The 20753-nt window shown below is 38.6% G+C and overlaps 1 protein-coding gene across 1 annotated transcript in view; it reads right to left on the reverse strand.

Annotated features, from left to right (window-relative positions):
• Positions 1-20031, reverse strand: part of TRAPPC3L (trafficking protein particle complex subunit 3L) — a 58561-nt gene extending 38530 nt beyond the window's left edge. The window contains exons 1-3 of the mRNA XM_014866143.3: positions 19402-20031; positions 17999-18096; positions 15136-15235 (exon numbers count right to left, since the gene is read on the reverse strand). Coding sequence (XP_014721629.1) covers positions 15136-15235; positions 17999-18096; positions 19402-19443 — 240 coding nt within the window. The 5' untranslated portion in view covers positions 19444-20031. The remainder of the gene's footprint in view (positions 1-15135; positions 15236-17998; positions 18097-19401) is intronic.
• Between the last annotated feature and the right edge of the window lie 722 nt (positions 20032-20753).

Below are 20753 nucleotides of genomic sequence, written 5' to 3' on the forward strand. Positions count from 1 at the left end.
TACTGTTTCTATCTTTATGAATAACACTAAAGTTCAGAAGCTTAAGGTGAAGCTACAGGTAAGAGATCGAGCCTAACTTTGGGCCTGAATTTGTCTGACTCCTAACTCACCACATAAATGCTGCCTCATGTTGGTATATTCTCAAGTATTCATTTTAACCTTTAAAAGTGTATTTTCTCAGGTGTAAAATTAGAGTGTTGGATTAGTACATCTCAGAGTTTCTTTCGACTCTGTCTTCCTAAATCTTACAGCCAATAGAACGTCAATACCCAGTCAATTGGCTTCTTGGTGTACTCCTGGGAATTGATGTCTATCTCCAAGTTTCCTGGCCTCTGTGTGGGTCCCTGGCCTCTTTCCCATCCTGTATAGCTTTTTACCTTGGGTTTCTAGATATTTGGGACAGTTATGCTCAAACTATGCTTAGTTCACTACGCCAGTAAGGTCAACTTCCTATTTTATTTCCTTAGATAAAAATGACAATTGATAAAGAAGAAAGTTTCAGCATTGAAAAGTTTGTAAAAGATTTAGAATGGTCCCCAAACTTTAATTTTTATATCTTTTAAAGCCCATCTTTCTGTCTGTCCACATGACTGGCTATCTTTTTTTCTTTTTTTGAGGAAGATTAGCCCTGAGTTAACATCTGCCAATCCTCCTCTTTTTGCTGAGAAAGACTGGCCCTGAGCTAACATCCGTGCCCATCTTCCTCTACTTTACATGTGGGACGCCCACCACAGCATGGCTTGCCACGCGGTGCCATGTCCGCACCCGGGATCCAAACCGGAGAACCCCTGGTCGCTGAAGCGGAATGTGCGCATTTAAACGTTGCGCCACTGGGCCAGCCCCTGGCTATCTTTTTATAGTTTCAGATTTCCTGATCCTATAGTTACACCAATGCCAGAGAAAAATCTTTAAAAGCTTTAAATTGTATTGAAAACTGAGATTAAAATGGGGGAAAATGAATTAATTAATTCACCTAATCATATTCTCTAGATCATTTCAAGAAATAGGATAAAGTAAGAAAAGTATGAACTCAGGTGACATTGCGTAATTCTGCTTAAGAATAGTACGTCAAAATATATTCATCCTTTGGCAAAGTACATAACCTATAAAATAATAGTTGTGTTGTAACAACATTTTACTCCTACATTTTAACATAAAGGGATGTGCTTCTGCAGTAATAATGGTTGCTGATGGTGTCAACAGGACAAAATTATTTTTCCCAGAGGTTTTTTTGGTATTTGCGTCATGGGAGGAAACATGAGGGATAGTAATCAGTGTTTTAAAAAGGCTTGTTCCTTAAACAATTGGCTAAGAATGGGTTTTACTGACCCTGTATATGAAGTAAAACAATTAAAGAAATATGCAGCTACAAACAAGTGTTTGATCAATTTCCATCTTCTTCGGAGTGAATGTTCTGGAAGATGCAGCTTCTCTCCTACCTCCTCTCTAAGGGATAAGCTACATCGCAAACACTGGTGGGGTGAGGTTTGTTTCAATCAAGACTATCTTTTATTATATCTCTTTAGTGTTTTTCACTTTTTTTCGATGACATTTTATTTTATTTGAAACACTTAGAAGAGTGTAACCCTGGGAGAATTTGGACTGAGGGTCTGGAAGAGGGGCAGCCCTCACATCTACCTCTCCTTTACAAAAATCGCCCTTGACCACCAAGGAACACAGTTTGGAAAACCCTTGCTCCAAAGCAGTGCATGCCCATTAGGATCAGTAGGGGAGCATCTAAAAAGTTCTGATGCCTGGGCCTTATTCCCAGAGACCATGACGTAATTGATCAAAGGTAAGGCCTGGACAGGAGGATTTTTTTGCAACGCTCCAGGTGTTTCTATGGAGCAGGAAAGACTGCATCAACTGAGATGTTAGGGCAAATCTGGACAAAATCTTACTCCTGACATGAACTAAGAGTCACACCAAGCAGGGATGACCCAGAGTGTGGCTGGACTTCCCGAAGTGTCTATGAATCCTTAGCTCCAGCTGGATCTTGCTTTAGCCTCTGGGGTTTTGTCTCCCAGATTATTTCCTCAATAGTTTTCATCTTCTGGTAAGGAATTTCCTTGTAAATAGCTACATGAAGTGTTCACGACACTACTGCTATTTTCAATCCACACTCTTAGGTTTTTTCACAAGCCAATCTTTCATGAGTTTCAGCTAAATAAGTTAAGCCACAGAAATAAAACCAAGAATCTCCAATGGAAAGTTAGGACAGCTTAGATTTTCAAGTGCTGAAATATCTGGAAGATTGAAAACTCCCCCTGGAATGTCTTTGGTAAGAGTGCCAAGAAGACAAGATGCCTAGATAAAGCCAGATTTCCTGTAAGACCTGATCAAAAACAGAAGTGGAAGATTGGCTTTCATAAGTAAGGGGAGATAACCTGCAGAAGTCACTGAGAATTGAGCCTTAAGAGATACTCCTCCGTGACTCAAGGAAAAATAATGTTACACAAATGTAGTCATAATGAAAGGTTAAGGATAGGTTTCCTGCAAGTGCCTTGCCTTCAGGTTGGAACTCTGCCCTAAGTGGTGGGTGTGGTCTTCTGGGTGGGACCTAATCAGTCTGCAGAACCCACAGATCTTGCAGCTATGCACACAGGCTTTGCACAAAAGAATACTTCCTATGCGTTTCTTCTTTCACCCTTCCCAGAGGTACAAAGGGGAAAGATCAAATGTGTGGGTGTTTATATAAGGCAGCTCTTGCCTACTCGGATAGGAGAATTAAGCCCAAACAATTATGTTTGTTTAAACAAGTTTCTTATTTTTAATAATCCATCTGCCATATTTCTGGCCCAAATGGTAAGAATTCTCAAAATATTTTATGAGTTCCTTTTGCTGTTAATATTCATCATTTTTTAAATATTGAGGATTTTATGACTATAAAGGGGTCTTCTTTCCTTTTAATTTTTACTACTCCCTTCTTCCCTCCTCCAGAATGTTACTAAGAAGGAAAATGGCTTGGCCTTCAGCTAACTGTGAGGCCAGCCTTCTCTGGAATGCTGTGTGGTGCTGTGCTGTGACTTCCGTGGAATTCCATCCCTGTTTATCAAGAGCTCCCACTTATTTTAATATCGTATGTTGGAAAAAGTGGAAAAAGTAAAGCAACTCAATAGGGCCCTATCACTAAATTGTGAGTTAGCCTTTGAAAAATAGTAATTAAAAGCAAAGAAAGACGTAATATTTAGGCTTAATCTGATTAGCTCCCATTGCTCAGTTGAGGAGTGAAAGAAAGCAGTAATCCTAGGAAGGCACTGAGCCTGAGACACATTGGTGCTGGAATCCACTCCTGCCTGCACGGCACTGAGAACTGCTCTCTGTGACTTGGTCTTCTGTTGCCACTCGGTTGTGAACCCTCACTCTCCACGTCTGCCCTTCCAATTAATGACTGAGCCTTTCACTTGGCTTCTCCCCACACCTTCAGCACCCTGCACAAGTCATACAGTAAGGAATGCCCGGCTCTCAAACCCGACCTGGACCCAGAGGACTCAACCATTCCAGTACCTCCATTTCCCACTTCAATTTTTTGGGTGAGAGTGGGAGGCATATACAATAATAGCTAAATTCTCAAATACCTCTTTATAAATTACTCTAGTATCAAACATTGGCAAGATGCCTAATCATTTTAGGATTGGGGGATCTTTGTAACTAACAGAGTGACAACTCTTGGCTGTCTGATGAGGGGAAGTAAGTGGTTGCCGCTCTGCAGCCTCTCCCCCCGCCTGACCCTGTACTGTTGGGATTTCCTGGCAGGTTATCTTGGCTATAGCACTGAGTTGCCTGAGCTGGAGTAGATTTGAGCTGAGTGGAAATTACCCTTCATTAGTATCTGTGTGGGGAGCACAGAGCCTCCTCTCCGTGTCCCAGAAGGCGGAAGGCTGAACCAGGGCATATTATCATCTGGTGCTGCCGACAGGTGGCAGTGGCAGTGATGTGCTCCCAGCCATTATAAGGTGAAGCAGCTAGAATGAGGCACCTTTGGAGGGATCATCACCAAAAACCAGTCCTCAACATCAGTGAGAGATCTTAACAAAGGGCAGGGGTTGCCTAGTAATGAAAAGCTTCCAGGTCTCCCTCTATTTTATGCCATTCAGGTGGCATTTCTTAGTCTATCCCTTAGAGTAAGATGTGTAAGAGAGAGGGGTGTGTGTGTCTGTGAGTCTGTGTGTGGCGTGGGAATGGAGGCAACTTATAATTGAGATTTAAATTTTTATCCTGGTGAAAGAAAGAACATTCAAAGGACAGAAAAAAGCCTTCTCATTTTGTGCGTAGAATTACGATGTCAACACAATTCAAGTGTTGTGCATTGTACTGGGTGCATTACTTTTAGGCTTATAGCCAGAATTGTGAAATAGGGTGGCTTTTAGAAAAAAATATGTGTTTGAAACATGCACAATTAAAAAAATTGTTTAGAAAATGAAGGAAGTGAAATACAATCAGAAAAAAAGGAAGGAAATTAAACTACAGGAGTATAAGGAACAAAAATGTTTTGTTTTTAAGAGAAAAAAACAACAACCCTAAGATACGCTGATGTCTCCAACTTGAATGGCCTGGTTTAAGTTCATTTCACCTGGGCAGTTTTACTCTTCACATAAAAAATCGGGTCAGGGGCCGGCCTGGTGGCACAGCGGTTAAATGCGCACGTTCTGTTTCAGCGACCTGGGGTTTACCGGTTCGGATCCCAGATGCGGACATGGCACCGCTCATCAAGCCATGCTGTGGTAGGCATCCCACATATAAAGTAGAGGAAGATGGGCATGGGTGTTAGCTCAGGGCCAGTCTTCCTCAGCAAAAAGAGGAGGATTGGCAGCAGTTAGCTCAGGGCTAATCTTCCTCAAAAAAAAAAAAAAAAAAAGAAAGAAAAATCAGGTCATCACTGGTAACATTCTTTGAGAAAACACAGAATGACAAAAGAAAGAATTGAAAAAAAATTTAGAAAAAGAGAAACAAAAGTAAAAGCTGCATACGATTAGAGGAAAAGAGTGAACTTTTATGATTAATTCCCTTATTAGAAATTCAAAAGAAAACTTAATACCATCTACTGTAGTACAACATCATTTTCCCAGGAGAATTTGGTTATCTCCCTTCCACCAAAGGTCCCTAAGTTTACTGTTCTGAGAAATGTCTGACCCACTCCTGCTAACGGTCTAAAATATTTACTTTCAACTAACAATGTAGTGTCACTTGGACTGCTTCATAGGGGAAAGGTTTCTTTTGAAAGCTTTGCTTACTTGGTTATTATCTGCAAAACGTCTAACAATGACAATTCTCTCTATTTCAATGCCTTATAGTCAGCATGCTAAATGGAGCCTGCTGCATTATTCTCTACACAAATTCTAGCCTCTGCAGCAAAGGAAAGGAAACACCAGCATCAGTAAGACGAGTAAAGCGAGCAGCAGGTTCATAGGTAAAGTAAGACTCAAATTACTGTTACAGATTTCCTAGACTGGAAGAACAAGGTCTTTGCTAATGACTTTGTCCCATTTTGGGAAATCTCAGAATGTTTTTCATACCCAAATCCTCTTCCTAGGGGTTCCCTATGATGGCCATGCTCTGTGTCTCATTACCCTGCTGTTCTGGCCACAGACAATGGACTTGCACGGGCATTGGAAAGCCCAGGTGGTCAGTACATAGATTGGCTATGGGCGTGGAAGTGGCCTAGTGTGAAAGCTTTACCCAGCAGAGGGCTAGTGATTGACTGACAGGCTGGAGACCCTCTTTCTGGGACTTTGAGTATGAGACACACAGAGTCACAGTTTGGATGATAAAAAATATGCAGAAAAAGAGAGTAAGCAGAAGCTATGAGGCAGCAAAAACCATGAAGCAGCAGGATCGCTGAGGTGGAGAGAAGATAAAGGAGAAAGAAAGATGCCGGCAGGAAGCTGTAAGAGCAAAGTAAGCCAAGAATAGACGAGTCACCAAAGTGGCAGAGGATTGAGGTAGGGAACCGCTAATGTCTGCTACCGAGATGATAAGATGGAATGAAGGATTTTCAGTTTCTATTCTTCCATGAGGCCTAGCTGTTGAGCCACAAAATATCCTTACCATGAACCACGATGACCTGACATAATCCCAATGCCAGCAATATAAAGGAGTCTATCTAACACAATTTAGCTCCGTGATGAATTTTAGGATACATTTCGAATATTTTCCATAATAAATGGAAATTATTTATTTACATGATTAATTGTATCTCTAATTAGCTTCTCCTAATAATAAAACTTTTTATCATAAATGTGTTTGGAAAGCATGAAATATACTTTGCGTAACTAGGGAGATGTATTTATGTCTTAGAAAAGAGAGGGATACAGTTGCATTTTTATTTGTCCTCATAATAAACTGGAAGACATACATGCCTGTTAAGTAAGTTAAGTGAATTGTAATGTCTAATCATTTGATTACCTATTTGATGCTTGCATTTTGTAATCACAATTGACCTTAATGTAACAAGAATGAATGTCCTTCTTCTCCTGAAACTTTCTCCACTCATATAAATAGGGGAAAAATAAACCTTTCAATAAAATTATCAAGATGATTTCACTTTCTATTATTTAATAAGAATCAGCTATTTTCCTGTCCAGGATCCTATTGCAGTTCAAATTTGGTTGGTGAGAATTTGTTATTGTGAGCAACTAGACACTTCTGGAGTGCTGAAGTTTCAGTGTAATAAATGTTGCTTGAAATAAGGGGGCTTCTGCAGGTGGTGAGAGTTGGGGTGCGAGGGAAAGGGAGTGGACTCTTTAATTTGAAGATGAATGTGGACTGCTGCCCTCTTGTGGACAGAGTAGGAGGAGCAACAGTGAGTAGATGTGTGAAAACATCTCCAAATATTTCCTAAATTCACTTCAGCGGTACTTAATGAATGTCTACAATGTGCTGGTTTGCCACAGCACAGTGGGACAAACCCCAGGAACGCCTGAAATTATCCCGCCCTTTGAAAAGCTTACAGACTTCAGGGAAATGAAATGTCCCAGAAAAGAGAGTTAACTTCACTGGATAGTACAACAAAGTACCAAATCAAACAAAGTTTATGAGTATTACTGTAACCTGAGAAAACTATATTATTTCTATTCTTTTTTTTTTTTTTAAAGATTTTATTTTTTCCTTTTTCTCCCCAAAGCCCCTCCGGTACATAGTTGTATATTCTTCGTTGTGGGTCCTTCTAGTTGTGGCATGTGGGACGCTGCCTCAGCGTGGTTTGATGAGCTGTGCCATGTCCGCGCCCAGGATTCGAACCAACGAAACACTGGGCCGCCTGCCGCGGAGCACGCGAACTTAACCACTCGACCACGGGGCCAGCCCCTATTATTTCTATTCTTTGCGAAACACTTTTGTTCCGGTTAGATGGAGAATGAAATATATACAAAGGAAGCTGGTCAACAGCAAATTCTTGGAAGATCAACAGGCACAAAACACAGTCAAATTGTATTTCACAGACTGATTAAAACATTAAACTAAAATGCAGGCTTAGGTTGCTCTATTTTCATCATAAAGATGTTCTAAGTAAGGTTAATCATGAGTTCCTTTACCTTGTCAAGGTTGTTCTGTCATGTTTGCTTACTCATCTGGACCTCACAACTCCTGCCTCCTACAATGCAAAGGAAGTTTCGCCCTTTGGCACGTTAACATATGGACATTTCAGAAAATGCACTTGTTTGATTTAAAGAGTCTGAGATCCTTACGCAGGCTGTAAGTCTCAGCCCCAAGATCCCACCATATCTTCCACTGGGTGGCAGCTTACGTGCCGACCTGCATTGTGCCTTACATCTCACTTCCGTGGACTTCCATGGAAGAGAGTACAAGTTATTGGTCAGCCACATTCTGCAGTTCTTGGCCCATAATGTCATTTAATACCACTTCTAACGGTAATAAAACAGAGTAGATTTAGTAGTTAGGGGAGAGAGGACATAGATTTGGTTACAGAGAAATTCGTAGAAAAAGAAGCAGCGGCTGTATTTAACAAACTTCAGTGTTTAACAGAAAATCTTTATTTCAGAAGAAAAGTTTGCATATTGAAAATTGTGCTTTTCATTCTATTTTGCATCTTCACTGTAAGGAAGTTGGCCCTACCCTTCAAAGAAAAGAATGCGGTTTCCCTTGCCACATCTCCCTTCCACCAGCCTGCTAGAGTTGCACTTAGAGGTGAGAACAGCTCATGTGTAGGCAAGCAGTTTGGATAGGGTCAAACATGAGGCCACCAAAGTCACAAACGGCAGTAGACATGTAAGCAAGCACCACAATGGCTCTTGCCTTCTGGGCTGGTTGTTAGCGGGATTGTTGCCTCTCAGCTCCAAACCCACTCTTCAGTGCCTTGCTTGTGATGCTGGAGGTAGATCTTGCAAATCTCTCTCCTTTGCCAGTGGAAGGTTCTGTAGGGGCACAGCAGGAGGGGGGGCTGCTCTTCCTGGCTCTAGCGTGTCTTTTCTTGTTTTACTCCTGCTGGAAATGGTGACTGGTAGTGCGTGGGCTACCCAGTGGCACTCCCTTCCCAGCTGGCTAGTCCCGGCCCGTGGTTCCTTCACTGCCCGCCTCAACCCACTTTTACCCCAGTGGGAGATTCCCACTTACCAGTTTTGATCCATGATCCCCTGCCCACCAGTCTCAGCCAGGCAACCCAGAGGCCTTTTCCCCCATCCGTGGGTCCCAATCACACGTCTCCAAAGACCTTAGAGGCTCAGCCTTGGGAAGAGGGGCCTCCTTCAAAATGTGGTGCTTCTTTGGGTATTCTCTCTCAGCACTAGGGAATTCTTTAGCATTTTCTCCCTTTCTTACCAGGTAGTCCCCTGTAAATAGTTACTAATGTTTTATGCTAAACCTTCCTTGTTGAAATGATTGTGTGATTTCTATCTCCTGACTGAGACCTCACTGATTCACCTTCCAAGCCATGGCACACCCCTCTGAAAATGTCTAATAAAGTCAGATTTGGATGTCCCTTTTGAGGTATTAAATCAGTGCTTCTGAGTACGAATCTTTGTTGGAGATGGCAATTCTACGTCCACGGAGCTGCCACCACCTGAAAGTGACTCAGGACTTTAAGGCTTCAAAGTATTTGAATTATTTGTATAGATTCTGCCATGTCAGTTTTGCGCATTCAGATCGGAAGCAGGATAAAAGAAATATGACCAGAAGGACTTGCTGGAGTCCTTCTAGAATCAACTCTAATCTTAAATGGACCACTTTATTGAAATAAAAATGATTTATCCACTAAAAAAAAATTCCCTCTGCCATTTAGACTCCTCTCTGGATTATATTCCTAAATCTTTTGTCCTGGAGTTTATATTTACAAAATTCGCCATTTAGATTTCCTTTCCTGCTTTAGGTATCCTCATTTATGTTGCCTCCTATGAACACATGCTTTCAATTATTTCTTCGATTTTTTTATTACTTATCCAAAAAACAATCATTGCTCACATTATTTAATTAAGGCAAAATTTCAATTTATACTATTAAAAGGAAATGATCTCATTTTTGCTTTCCAGAATTTCCGACAAGTACAATATATTGGGTTCCAATTTTTTAGTCTGAAGACCAGAATTTCAAGTTTTAACAAGTCTTTTTATATATTTTATATCATATTTTTCTTTCTTTAAAAATTTCATCTTACACTGACAACATGAATAATGTGATGTTTATGTTGAAAAATTATAAATTCCCTCAATACCCCTCAGAGCGACCATCATTATGACATCGACCTGACAGTAAAAAGCTTTCCCAGCCGCGATGAACAGCTCGTGCTGCACCAAGCAGCTGTAAACACCATCAGTAACTAGAAGCTATGGATGCTCTGAGAGAGGCCGTGGAAGCTACGCCCACCACATTCAGCTATTTATGATTATAGTTCCCTGTCTAGATTTCAGCTTGGGAAAGTAATAGCTGAAAATCAGGAGAACTATACTGAGAAAACTCTCGTCTGACATATATGGAAACTGAGGTTCTGGCAGTCTTTACGATTTGCTCAGGGTCACAGTGGGAATGTGGCTGAACAGGATGTGGACTCACCTTTTAATGTCTACTACATTGGACTTGATGAGACTATTGCTCTGAATCTGACGAGGATCAGAGCTCCTTGTGTGTAAATTCCTCTTAAAAGGCAATATTATAATATTTCTTGTCAATATGACCATCTTGATTTAAATAATCAAGTTTATCTCTAATAATAAAACTTTTATCTTAAGTGTGTTTGGAAACCATGAAATATATTTTTGTATAACTAAGGAGGTTTTTTAGACCTTAGACCAAAGAGAAGTAACTTTGTATTTTCTATTCATCCTGATAATAAACTGAAGGAGATTATGCCTGTTAAGTTACAGTTAAACTTTCTAATATTTCAATACCACAACTAAAAACCACTATGGCAACTCTCCTGCAAATTCCACATTTTCATTTTTCTCATAATAATGATCATAATAGGAGAAAATCTTCAAAGCTATATTTTAAAGAAACAATATTTGGAAGAAACACTGGAATAAGGTCAGAAGAATTGAATTCTAAGCTGACTTTTCTTACTATGTGTCTGTGGTGACGTCTAAGTCTGAATTACGTGATCAGTAAAATGGGGTTAATGATAGATGCCCTTTTTACTGTACAAGGCTCTCATAAGGGAAAAAAAGACAACAGGTGGGAATTTGAGCTTTTATGAAGAAAGATTTTGTATTACTAAAGTTTTTCAATATCATTTGTAATGCTGCTGACAATTTTTATAAATTATATGTCTTATTTGAAATGTGTAGTTAGTTATACCTCGAGGCAATCACCACAAAAAGTAGGCTTGTATACGAAAAAAATCGCATGTTAAAAATGGGTACATTTTAATGTTTCAGGAAGATGCCTTTAGAATTAGCCTGTCATCTCTTTTTGTGTAAAATATAAGGCTGACTAAAGATTTTTTTCAATCAATGATTTGGCCTGTGTCACGGGATTTTTTCTCAGACCACTAGATGGCGGAATTTGAGGTCTAAGGCCTGCCGACACGATTTGTCAGATGCTTAGTGATAGAGTGACCTCTCCTTTGGAAAAGGCAAAGTGAGGAAAATAAGAGAAAGGGATGTTATTAATACCTGAAGTTACATAATTTTCCCCTCCCAGAGGCAGAGTGTAGAGCACAGCATAAGGTCAGGAGACCTGTTCCTACGCACAGTGTTTCACTAACTAGCTCTTGGAGGACTCACTTCACTCATCTGGCCATAGGTTTCTTCATCTAGTCAGTTCTCTTCAGAAGCATCTTCTTTCTCTCTCTCTCTGCTTTTCCTTTCTCTGAAACCAGGGCAGGGATCATGAGTTCTGTGGAAGCCACAGTGCATGTACACAGGCGCTCGAGAAGGATGATAATGGTGTTCTGTCTAAGAGCATGGTCTGAGAGGGCAGCCAAACGAAGGTCACAACCATCAGGTTCTGTTCCTGGTTCTGCCCTGCTCCAGAAGCAGCATGTGACTACCGTAAACTTCCTCTGACCTCGCACACTTCTCTATAAAACTGACTCTGGAACGTCTGACACCTGCCTCCTCTGAGGCGCGTTTACAAGGATTAATGAGATAACGCTCCCGAAGGCCAGACCTTTTAATGAAAGCTGCTAATTATAAGCAAATCTTCAGTGGGTCAGGACATAACTAAAGTCTGACCCTTCATCAGTGTTAAAATGCTCTTGAATTGGGTGACATCATTCCCACATGTGAAAGAACATTTTACTGGAGAAGTGAAAATGATGAAGAGGGAAGCCTTTGAAGGAAAGTGCAAAGACCAGGAGACAACTTGTCTGCGCAAGAGATGAGTAAGGGTGATGAAATATTCTCCTCATTGTTAAGAAGGACTCTTGCATGGGAGTGGAAGTGGATCTTTTCCCAGTTCACTGAGGACAGGAGGAGCAGACAAGAATTTGCATGACATCAGAAAGGTCAAAAAGACATGAAAGGTTTAGAGAAGAGATATTTGGGAAAATGGATATTATACATGCTCTTAGTTTTATATCAAACAGACCTGTTTCTTTTAAGTGTTTTTTTTTTTTAAATTGTGATAAGAATACTTAACATGAGATCTACCCTCTTAAATGTTTAAGTGTACAATACATTATTGTTGACTATAGCTACAATGTTGTACAATACACCGCCAGAGCTCATTCATCTTGCTTGACTGAAACTTTATGCCCATTGATTAGTAACTCTCCATTTCCTTCTCCCCATAGTTCCTGGCAACCACCATTCCACTCTTGTATTCTATGAATTTGACTATTTTAGATACCTCATATAAGTGGAATAATGCAGTATTAGTCCTTCTGTGACTGGCTTCAACCATGTTGTTGCATATTGCAGAATTTGCTTCTTTTTAATGCCATTGATGTATACACCATATTTTCTTTATCCATTCATCTGTCAATAGACTTTTAGGTTGTTTCCACATTTTGGCTACTGTGAACAGTGCTGCAATGAATATAGAAGTGCTAATATTTCTTTGATATCCTGATTTTAATTCTTTTGGATAAATACCCAGAAGTGGGATTGGTAGATCATAATAGTAACTCTATTTTAAACTTTTTGAGAAACTTCCATACTGTTTTCCATGGTGGCTGCACCATTTTGCATTCCCACCAACAGTGTGCAAGGGTTCTACTTTCTCCACATCCTCACCAACACTTGTTGTGTTTTTTTTAATAATAGACATCTTTACAAGTGTGAAGTGATATCTTAGTGTAGTTTTGATTTGCATTTCCCTGATTAGTGACTTTGAGCATTGTTTCATATTCCTATTGGCCATTTGCATGTCTTCTTTGGAGAAATGTCTATTCAAATCCTTAACCTATTTCTTAATCGGGTTAGCAGTTTTTTTTTTTTTTACTAGAGTTATAGGAATTCCTTATATACTCTGGAGATTAACCTGTTATCACATATATGGTTTGCAAATATTTTCTCCCATTCTGTACGTTGCCTTTTTACTCTGTTGATTGTTTACCATGCAGAAGCTTTTTAGTTTAATGTAATCTGACTTGCTTATTTTGTTTTTGTTGCCTGTGCTTCTGATGTCATATCCATGAAATCATTGTCAAGACCAATGTCATGGTAGTTCGCCCTATGCTTTGTTCTAGAAGTTTTATAGTTTTGGGTCTTATGTTTAAGTTTTTGATCCATTTTGAGTTGATTTTGTGTATGGTGTAAGATAAGGGTTCAATTCCATTCTTTTGCATGTGGTAATTTAGTTTTCTCAGCACCATTTGTTGAAGAGACATTTTTCCCATTTCCGTACTCAATGGTGAAAAATTAAAAGCTTTTCCTCTAAGATCAGGAGCAAAGTAAGGATAACTGCTCTCACCATTTCTGCTCAACATAGTACTGGAAGTCCTGGCCAGAGCAATTAGGCAAGAAAAAGAAATAAAAGGCATCCAAACTGGAAAAGAAGTAAAATGATCTCTTTTTGCAGATAACATGATTTTGTATGTAGAAAACCCTAAAGACACCACAAAAACCTGTTTATAACTAATAAATCTTTTCAGTAAAGCTTCAGGATATGAAATCAACATACAAAAATCAGTTGTGTTGTTATACAGTAACAATGAACTATCCAAAAAAGAAATTAAGAAAATTCCTTTTACAATAGCACAAAAAAAGGATGAAGTGCCTAGGAATAAACTTAACTAAGGAGGTGAAAGACTGTATACTGAAAACTACAAAACATTGATGAAAGAAATTAAGACAAAAACAAATGGAATGACATCCGTGTTCATGGATTTGAATACTCAATATTGTTCAAATGCCCATACTACCCAAAGCAATCTACTGACTCAGTAAAATTCCCTTCAAAATCCCAATGGCATTTTTTACAGAAATAGAACACAACCATCTGCATTTAGATATTTTTAATATTTCCTTTCCATTAAAACAGCTGGTATTCTTATAGTATTGCCCATAGAATTGATTTAGTGAAAAATTATTTCATTTTTCAAACTACTGTTTCAAGATCTTAGTTATATTCCTCCAATATGGAAAGAGAATTTTTAACAACCTGTTTAGTCCTGTGCTAAACTCACTACACTAGGACTAGAAGACCTGGATTTCCATTTCAACCACATGATCCACTAGCCATGACATAATGAAAGTAATAATGACAATAAGCGGGAAAATCTTTCATTTGGATTGTGTTTTTGAATGTGCAAATTTCTTTTTCACATGTACTAGTAATCAATTTATTATTTGCTTTCTGGGACTCAGTTTTCTTATCTGGAAAAGTGGGGATAATAACTCCTACTCTGCCAACTTCACAGAGATACTGTAAGGACGAAAGACAAAAAAGATATGTAACACTGCATTTAGAATCACAAGGCACATGTAGCACTATGATTGCCACTCATGTGAAGAGTCAGTATGGCAACGTATAATAATGTTAAGCATCAGGAGAGAAAAGAAGAATGAGATTGACTTAATTGGCCGGTTGTGAGAACCTGGAGGTGGCATCCCTGGACCTCATACATATCTCACATCCGTGCACACTTTCTAGGTCTTCTTCAAATGAACAACACTAGGGTAATAACCATAGTCCTGATTTAATCTGATAACCTGGCAGATTAAGGAAAGTCTCACTATGGCTGCATTTCCCCATCTCATCTTATATCTAAGAAATTTGAGCTAGTTCTGGATGATGCCAAATTCTGTCTCATATATGAGGACTGTGAAAGTCTTAGAGCACTTCCATTTGCAGGAAGCTTTATTTTCCTCTTGGGAAAACATTGCTCTGGGAATGAAATGGCTACAATAATATTCTCTGAGACAGCCAAGGGCTATCTCCTTCCATGTGCTGAAAACGATTATATAAAGAAATTGGTTCGGGACATGCATGTTATAAAGTTGCCCTACTACATTCCCCTCTGTTTACCCTCTCAAAATATTTTTCCCTGTGTGGGACACACACTCCGCATACACCATGTGTTCAGAAAAATCGATAGATGGTTAAAAGGCTGGAAGCATTTTTCTCCGTTCACAATAGCTTTATCTCTGTGCTGAAATAAAATGCTTTTCGATCAGAATCCCCTCTCTTAGCACCTAATAATGAATACAACTGGAACTTGGTTCCATCGGAGTAGAAAATCACCAAACTGAGGACGAATCAAAGATTTTCAAAACATACTGACAGACCGAAAAATGCGCTCACCTGGGCAATTATGTCTGTGATTTCTGAATAGCTATGGCATCTTCCTACACAAGAGCGAGCCAAAAAGTCCTCCACCAGCCGTGTTCCAATGCCATATCCCCTGCGGATGAAGGAGAAGAGTGTGGTCTGAAGATAATATTTGAGAATTAGTGACGTCTATCAATGTTTAAGAATGGATTCATCTGATCGGCCCTTGCACAAGAGGATAACAAAGTAAACTAAACTTGACAAGTCAAATGGCTATTTGGCAGTGGGCTAAGGAGCCCCGCAGACCATAGAAACAGAGAGCAACACTATTAACTAGTCTCCTACAAGCAAAGGAGTCTGAGGAGTAAGGGCTGGCCCAAATTTGACAGTGTAAGTTAAAGTTAAAGGAGTCTGATGTGTGCAGCCTGATGTTTCTCATTAGCAGCTAACTCTCTCATCATTAGCTGTTGACGGAAACAGAATGAGGGTCTAGCTAGCTTTTTGTTGGCTACAGATGTGGTTCCCGGATGCTCATTTTTCTCTCAGCACAGCCGTTACGGTAGGAGGGAGGTGTGTCTGTGATGGGATCTGGAAGGAGGGGAAGAAGGGAATAGAGAAATCAGTTTTTGTTGCCAGTGCAGGCATCAGCAGTTAGAACTCTGAAGTTTAGTAAAAAGAAAAAAAGCCAAATTCAGAAAATTCATTTCTCATACCAGGGAAACTGAAGCTATGGGACTTGGGAGAAGCTATTTGTATTATCTGTTAGCTCCAGCACACAGCAAACAGCTTGAGCAGTACCTGAAGTACGATTCTGAAAGTCTTTTATTGAGATGCGATAATACAACGGAGAATGTGGCTAAGATGGCTGAGAAGACACCTTCAACAAGCTAGACCTAAGAACCTAAGAACTTTCAATCTAGTTGAGGAGATATGGCCTTAATGGTAGAAATAGAAAGGAATAAGACTGCTTTTGCCAAATTGTTGGCACAAAATTGTCTTTGAATTTTACAGCCACACATGCACAGACAAGTGAAGGAATTTGAACGGAGCAACAGATTCCCAGCAAAGTAAAGACTCCACAGTTGCAGACGCAATATTTGCTCCATAGGGTCTAAAAGTGGGGGAGATATTTTGTGACTGGGTGGTTGGAGGGAGATGGATTTGATGTCAGAGTGCTCGTTAATTCATTAAATCTATGAGATATTCTATTTATATTTCTGAGTGCATAGAAATATTCAATTTAGCTTACTTGCCTTTCGAGAAAAATGTTCTGTGATCCTAAACAGGAAGTTCCCACTGAAAAGACTTTCAAAGAACAGAACATACACTTTACAGAAATAGTTGTACCAGGATTTAAAAAACGTTTCCAGTGTTTTCTAATTTTTCTGCCTATCCACAGGCTTGGCCACTGGCGACAGTAATGGGAACCCAGAACATTATGGTTAGTGCAGCGTACGTATATATATCTTGCTTTGGTCAAAGGTATGTTTCTGTAAAGTAGATATTTTACATATCAAAGTAAAAATGTAAGATGCTCTCAGCAGAAGCTATTAAAGAAATCCAAATGTGAATTATTGTTTTTTTAAGGCAAGGCTTTTCTGCAGCCTCTCAAAATTTATTCTTTAATGTTTCATTCATATTTGTTGAAATGTGCATCCATGTAGCTAACCAAAGGTATTTTTTTAGTCAAACAAATGTTTCTTCATTTTCTACAGCTGTTTCACAAAACAACGCCAATTTAACATAAGTTAAATAAAATGGCGTAACTTCTGGAAATGCTACATCACATGTTTAAGGATGACCAAAGTGTAAAACAGTTTAAGCAGCTCCCACCATTACAGACAGTTTAGCTGAAAGAGTGCTCCTGACTAAGAAGAAATGAAAAAAAAAAGTGTGTGAACCAAAATAAACACAGGACCATGGAAAAGAACTTTCCAATAGAAAAAGAATAAGCAAAAAGAAAGGAAGGAAACCAAGGGTTCAAAACAAAAAATCTTTCAAGCTCTCCTTTGTCTTTTTTCTGTATTCCAACTGAAAATAAAATAAAGTAAACTTTAAAAAGCTCTAAAATGCTCAACTGAGCTAATTTCGCCCTTCAATCTGTTTAAATCTTCTAACTAGTACAGGTTTTCCAATCACTGCCCTCTTAGTGTCCTTTTCAGGATCCATTATTAAGAGGTTTAAAAAATACTGACAGATATTTTATTATTGGGCATGAATCTGATGATCATATAATTATTCTGAGAAAATTAAAGGCTGAATTTGTGCAGACAGAATTCCCATGAATAAAGTCAAAAAGAATGGTCTTTATTTTCAAAGGAAATAGTGAGTTTCTCTATTTAATATATTTTTAAGTAAAGCATAGTAATGTAAAAGCATTCAAACAATAAAAATACTGCATAGGAGAAAGTAAATCTCTCTTCAACTATAATCCTCATTCTCCCAGTTCTCTCAGGAAACTACCGTTAGTAGTTTTTTGCATTTCTTTCCATAGATGGTCTCTGCTTATGTAAGTAGATGTTTATATTGGAAGGAGTTATGTTTGAACAAAAGACTTCTGAAAGGATTCCAACTTGATGATCCATCATAGCGTTAAAACAATGATTTTGGTTTTACTACAGCCTTTGCTTATAAGCGACTAGCAAAGAAATGATTTCTAACCAAAAAAAAACATTCCACGCTTGATATTCATAGAAAAGAAGTTCCTTCCTATTGCTTTCTACTTTAGGACAATCCAAATGGCAGTTGTCAGAAATTATGTTCGGTTTAACATGTGAATCATTGAAGGAAGAGAAGAGCTGATGAAATGGAACTGGAAAGTCATCAGAGGTGGACAAAATGCAGAGGATGCTAAGAAACAACATACATTCCACAAGAATGAAAGACTTCTACTTACATCTTATCTAAATATTTATTCACATCTTCATCTTTCTCATAATCCTTACACAGTTGGGCAACCAGAGCTCCATAGGTGAGGACGAAAAGATCTTTGTTCTAGAGAAAAAGGGTTGGTTTTATGTTACAGGCAAAGTTACAAACAATATGTTACTCTATTACTTTTCCACAAATCTTTCTAGTTGGAAGCAGATTTCCAGATCATCTGTTCACTTTTTCCACCCTCCTTCTAATTATTGTCACAATTTTCACTTTTAAGAACAAATTGTACCCATAATCCGATACATTACTTGGTGGGTGGGGAGAGCTGTGAAATAAAATAAATTTTTTAACACAAGGACGTCTTTCTGTGCATTTGTTTCCATTATATAACTTGCGATGTATTTTCATGGAGGAAGTTTTTTAAAAGAATACTAGTTGCTGATATAAATTTCTAACGTTCTAGAATGGCCTTTGGTATATGCCGAGCATGTTTTCAGTTGAAAGAAATAATTGGGTGAGACTTCTCATGATTCTGCACAATCCCTAATGGATTCTGAATCTGCCAAGGAGACCATCAGGAGGAAGTCAGCTGTAGCAGCAAATTTTTGAGATTTCTTTTTTCTTTATACTTTGATCCCAGAATGCCAGAGGGGTCATCTGCAGGCATTCCCAACCAAGGTGTGCCAGTTAGTCATATAATTCTATACCTATGGCTGAAATTAGCTTAATTTTATCCAACACCCATCAGTGTCCTGAAATAATTAAAGGAGCTTTAAACTTAATGGTGAGATTTCACATCCATAACTTCTGAATGCCTAAAACTATAGTGAGAAGATTAAAGAAGAATATTTATCTAAATCTAATCTCAAATAATTAAATTTTTAAAGTAACTCTGAACTTGGAATATATAGAAAGGATAATAGCATATACAAATAATAATAATAAACACATTTAAGACAAGGAAATATATGTTTAAAGATAATCTTTTAATCCTGAGTTTTTTGATGATCTATTCCTATTCAATTTAACACATAATCAACTATTTTATATACATTCATTTCCTATTTCCTAAGTATGAAACAAAGAATTACAAGTATGAAATACAAAGCATTGTTTAATCTTTTCATATTTTCTGTCAGAGATGAAAGAAAAATTTGACATTTTTATAGATCTAATTAGTCAGAAAAGAAGACCCTAAAATATGCATAAAGAATCTATTATCCTGTTACAGTGTGTAAGAGATCATTGCAACTATTCCCAGAGTTGTCATTTGTGATACACTCCGCTAAACACTTCCTTGCTCCACTGAAAAAATCTACTTATAGTGACACCTTTCAAAATAAGTCAGAAATCACTCAAGAAAACATTTTCTCTGAAGTTGAAAAAAATTTCTTTGAGAATATATTTATAAAAAGATCTTACTATTTTACGGTATTCTGGTCTTCTGTGTGTAGGGCGAGACATAGCGCTGGATAGATGAAGAATATGATCTTCGATTTCTTTTTTTTGGCTTCTTCTTTAGAGGTGTGCCAATCTTTGTCCTTTGGTTTGTTTTTTTTGAGTTCCTCCCTGCTTTGAAACACGAGTGCTACTTCTGCACTCTCCTGCTTTTGCTCTTTGCTGAACTGAAGAGGAAAACCATCACAAACCAGGACAGCCTGGTAGCCTCGTATCTTGCCGCTGATCACGTCCTGCTTCACTTGCGAGGAGGAGCTGTAATCTAGAGGCATTAAGCTGAAAGTGAGAAGTCAGACCAGAAGCACCAGCTACTGAAAATTCTTTAGCCCAAGGGAGTATAAGAGTGGTGTTCTGTTCTCATGCCAAGGCATTGTTTTAAAATCACAGACAGAAACCTTCACAGTCCAAGAGAGATCTAAAGGTTCGCATTATTCAGTCTTCATATTGATTGTTGTGTGAATTCCAGACAGGATCAGCAATCTTTAGGCACTCAATCCTGGGTTCAAACCTAATCAACAACTCTAACGGCTATCACATTATACCCCAAATAATGGGTATCACAGACCCTCATCTTGTGTGATTACAAAATTCAAATATAGCCGGTACCTTTTTTGCTTCATAAACAGCAATTTTAAGGATTGATAGAGTTTAGCTGCTGCTATTTTCTCATAAAACTGTTGCTCAAAATGGGTGTTCTACAGTTTAATAATGTATAATGATTCTGGCAGAGAAAGCAAGCCCTTGGCTTTCTTCCGATAGTCCCTGAGACGTCAGCTCTTGAAGGCTCTCTTTATTTGTGCAGAAGTACAGATAAAATTAAAACAACAAACTCTCTCATCTTGACAACTGCAGGGTGTGGAGGATCAAAACCGTTCCGGGAAAGAAGCATAAAACTCCATTTAAGAAAGTAGTTTCCCACTTAAGCTTGAGTCAATAAGCCCTATGTGTTCTGGAAAACTCTTGCTATAAAGTGACAGACTAGTGGCTATTTTGAAGAAGAATGTGGTGTAGTTGAAGGAGCCTAGGAGGATTTGGAAGTCAGGCTAAGCTGCGGTTCTACCATTTACGGGCTGTGTGGCCTCCGGCAAGCCGTTTTATTGCTCTATGGCTCAGTTTCCACATCTGTGAAATGGCAATAATAATACCCAACTCACGGGATAATTGTGAGTATCAGAAAGATAATGTATGCCATAAAACACATTATAATGCACTATAGAAACACTAACTGCTATAGATTATTCTTGTAGGTGGATATATTCAATGGAATTCTACAATATTTAAGGTATTTCCATTAGTGCCTATCTTCAATGACACTA

This window comes from Equus asinus, chromosome 24 (assembly GCF_041296235.1).
Source record: "Equus asinus isolate D_3611 breed Donkey chromosome 24, EquAss-T2T_v2, whole genome shotgun sequence".
NCBI classification, from domain to species: Eukaryota; Metazoa; Chordata; class Mammalia; order Perissodactyla; family Equidae; genus Equus; species Equus asinus.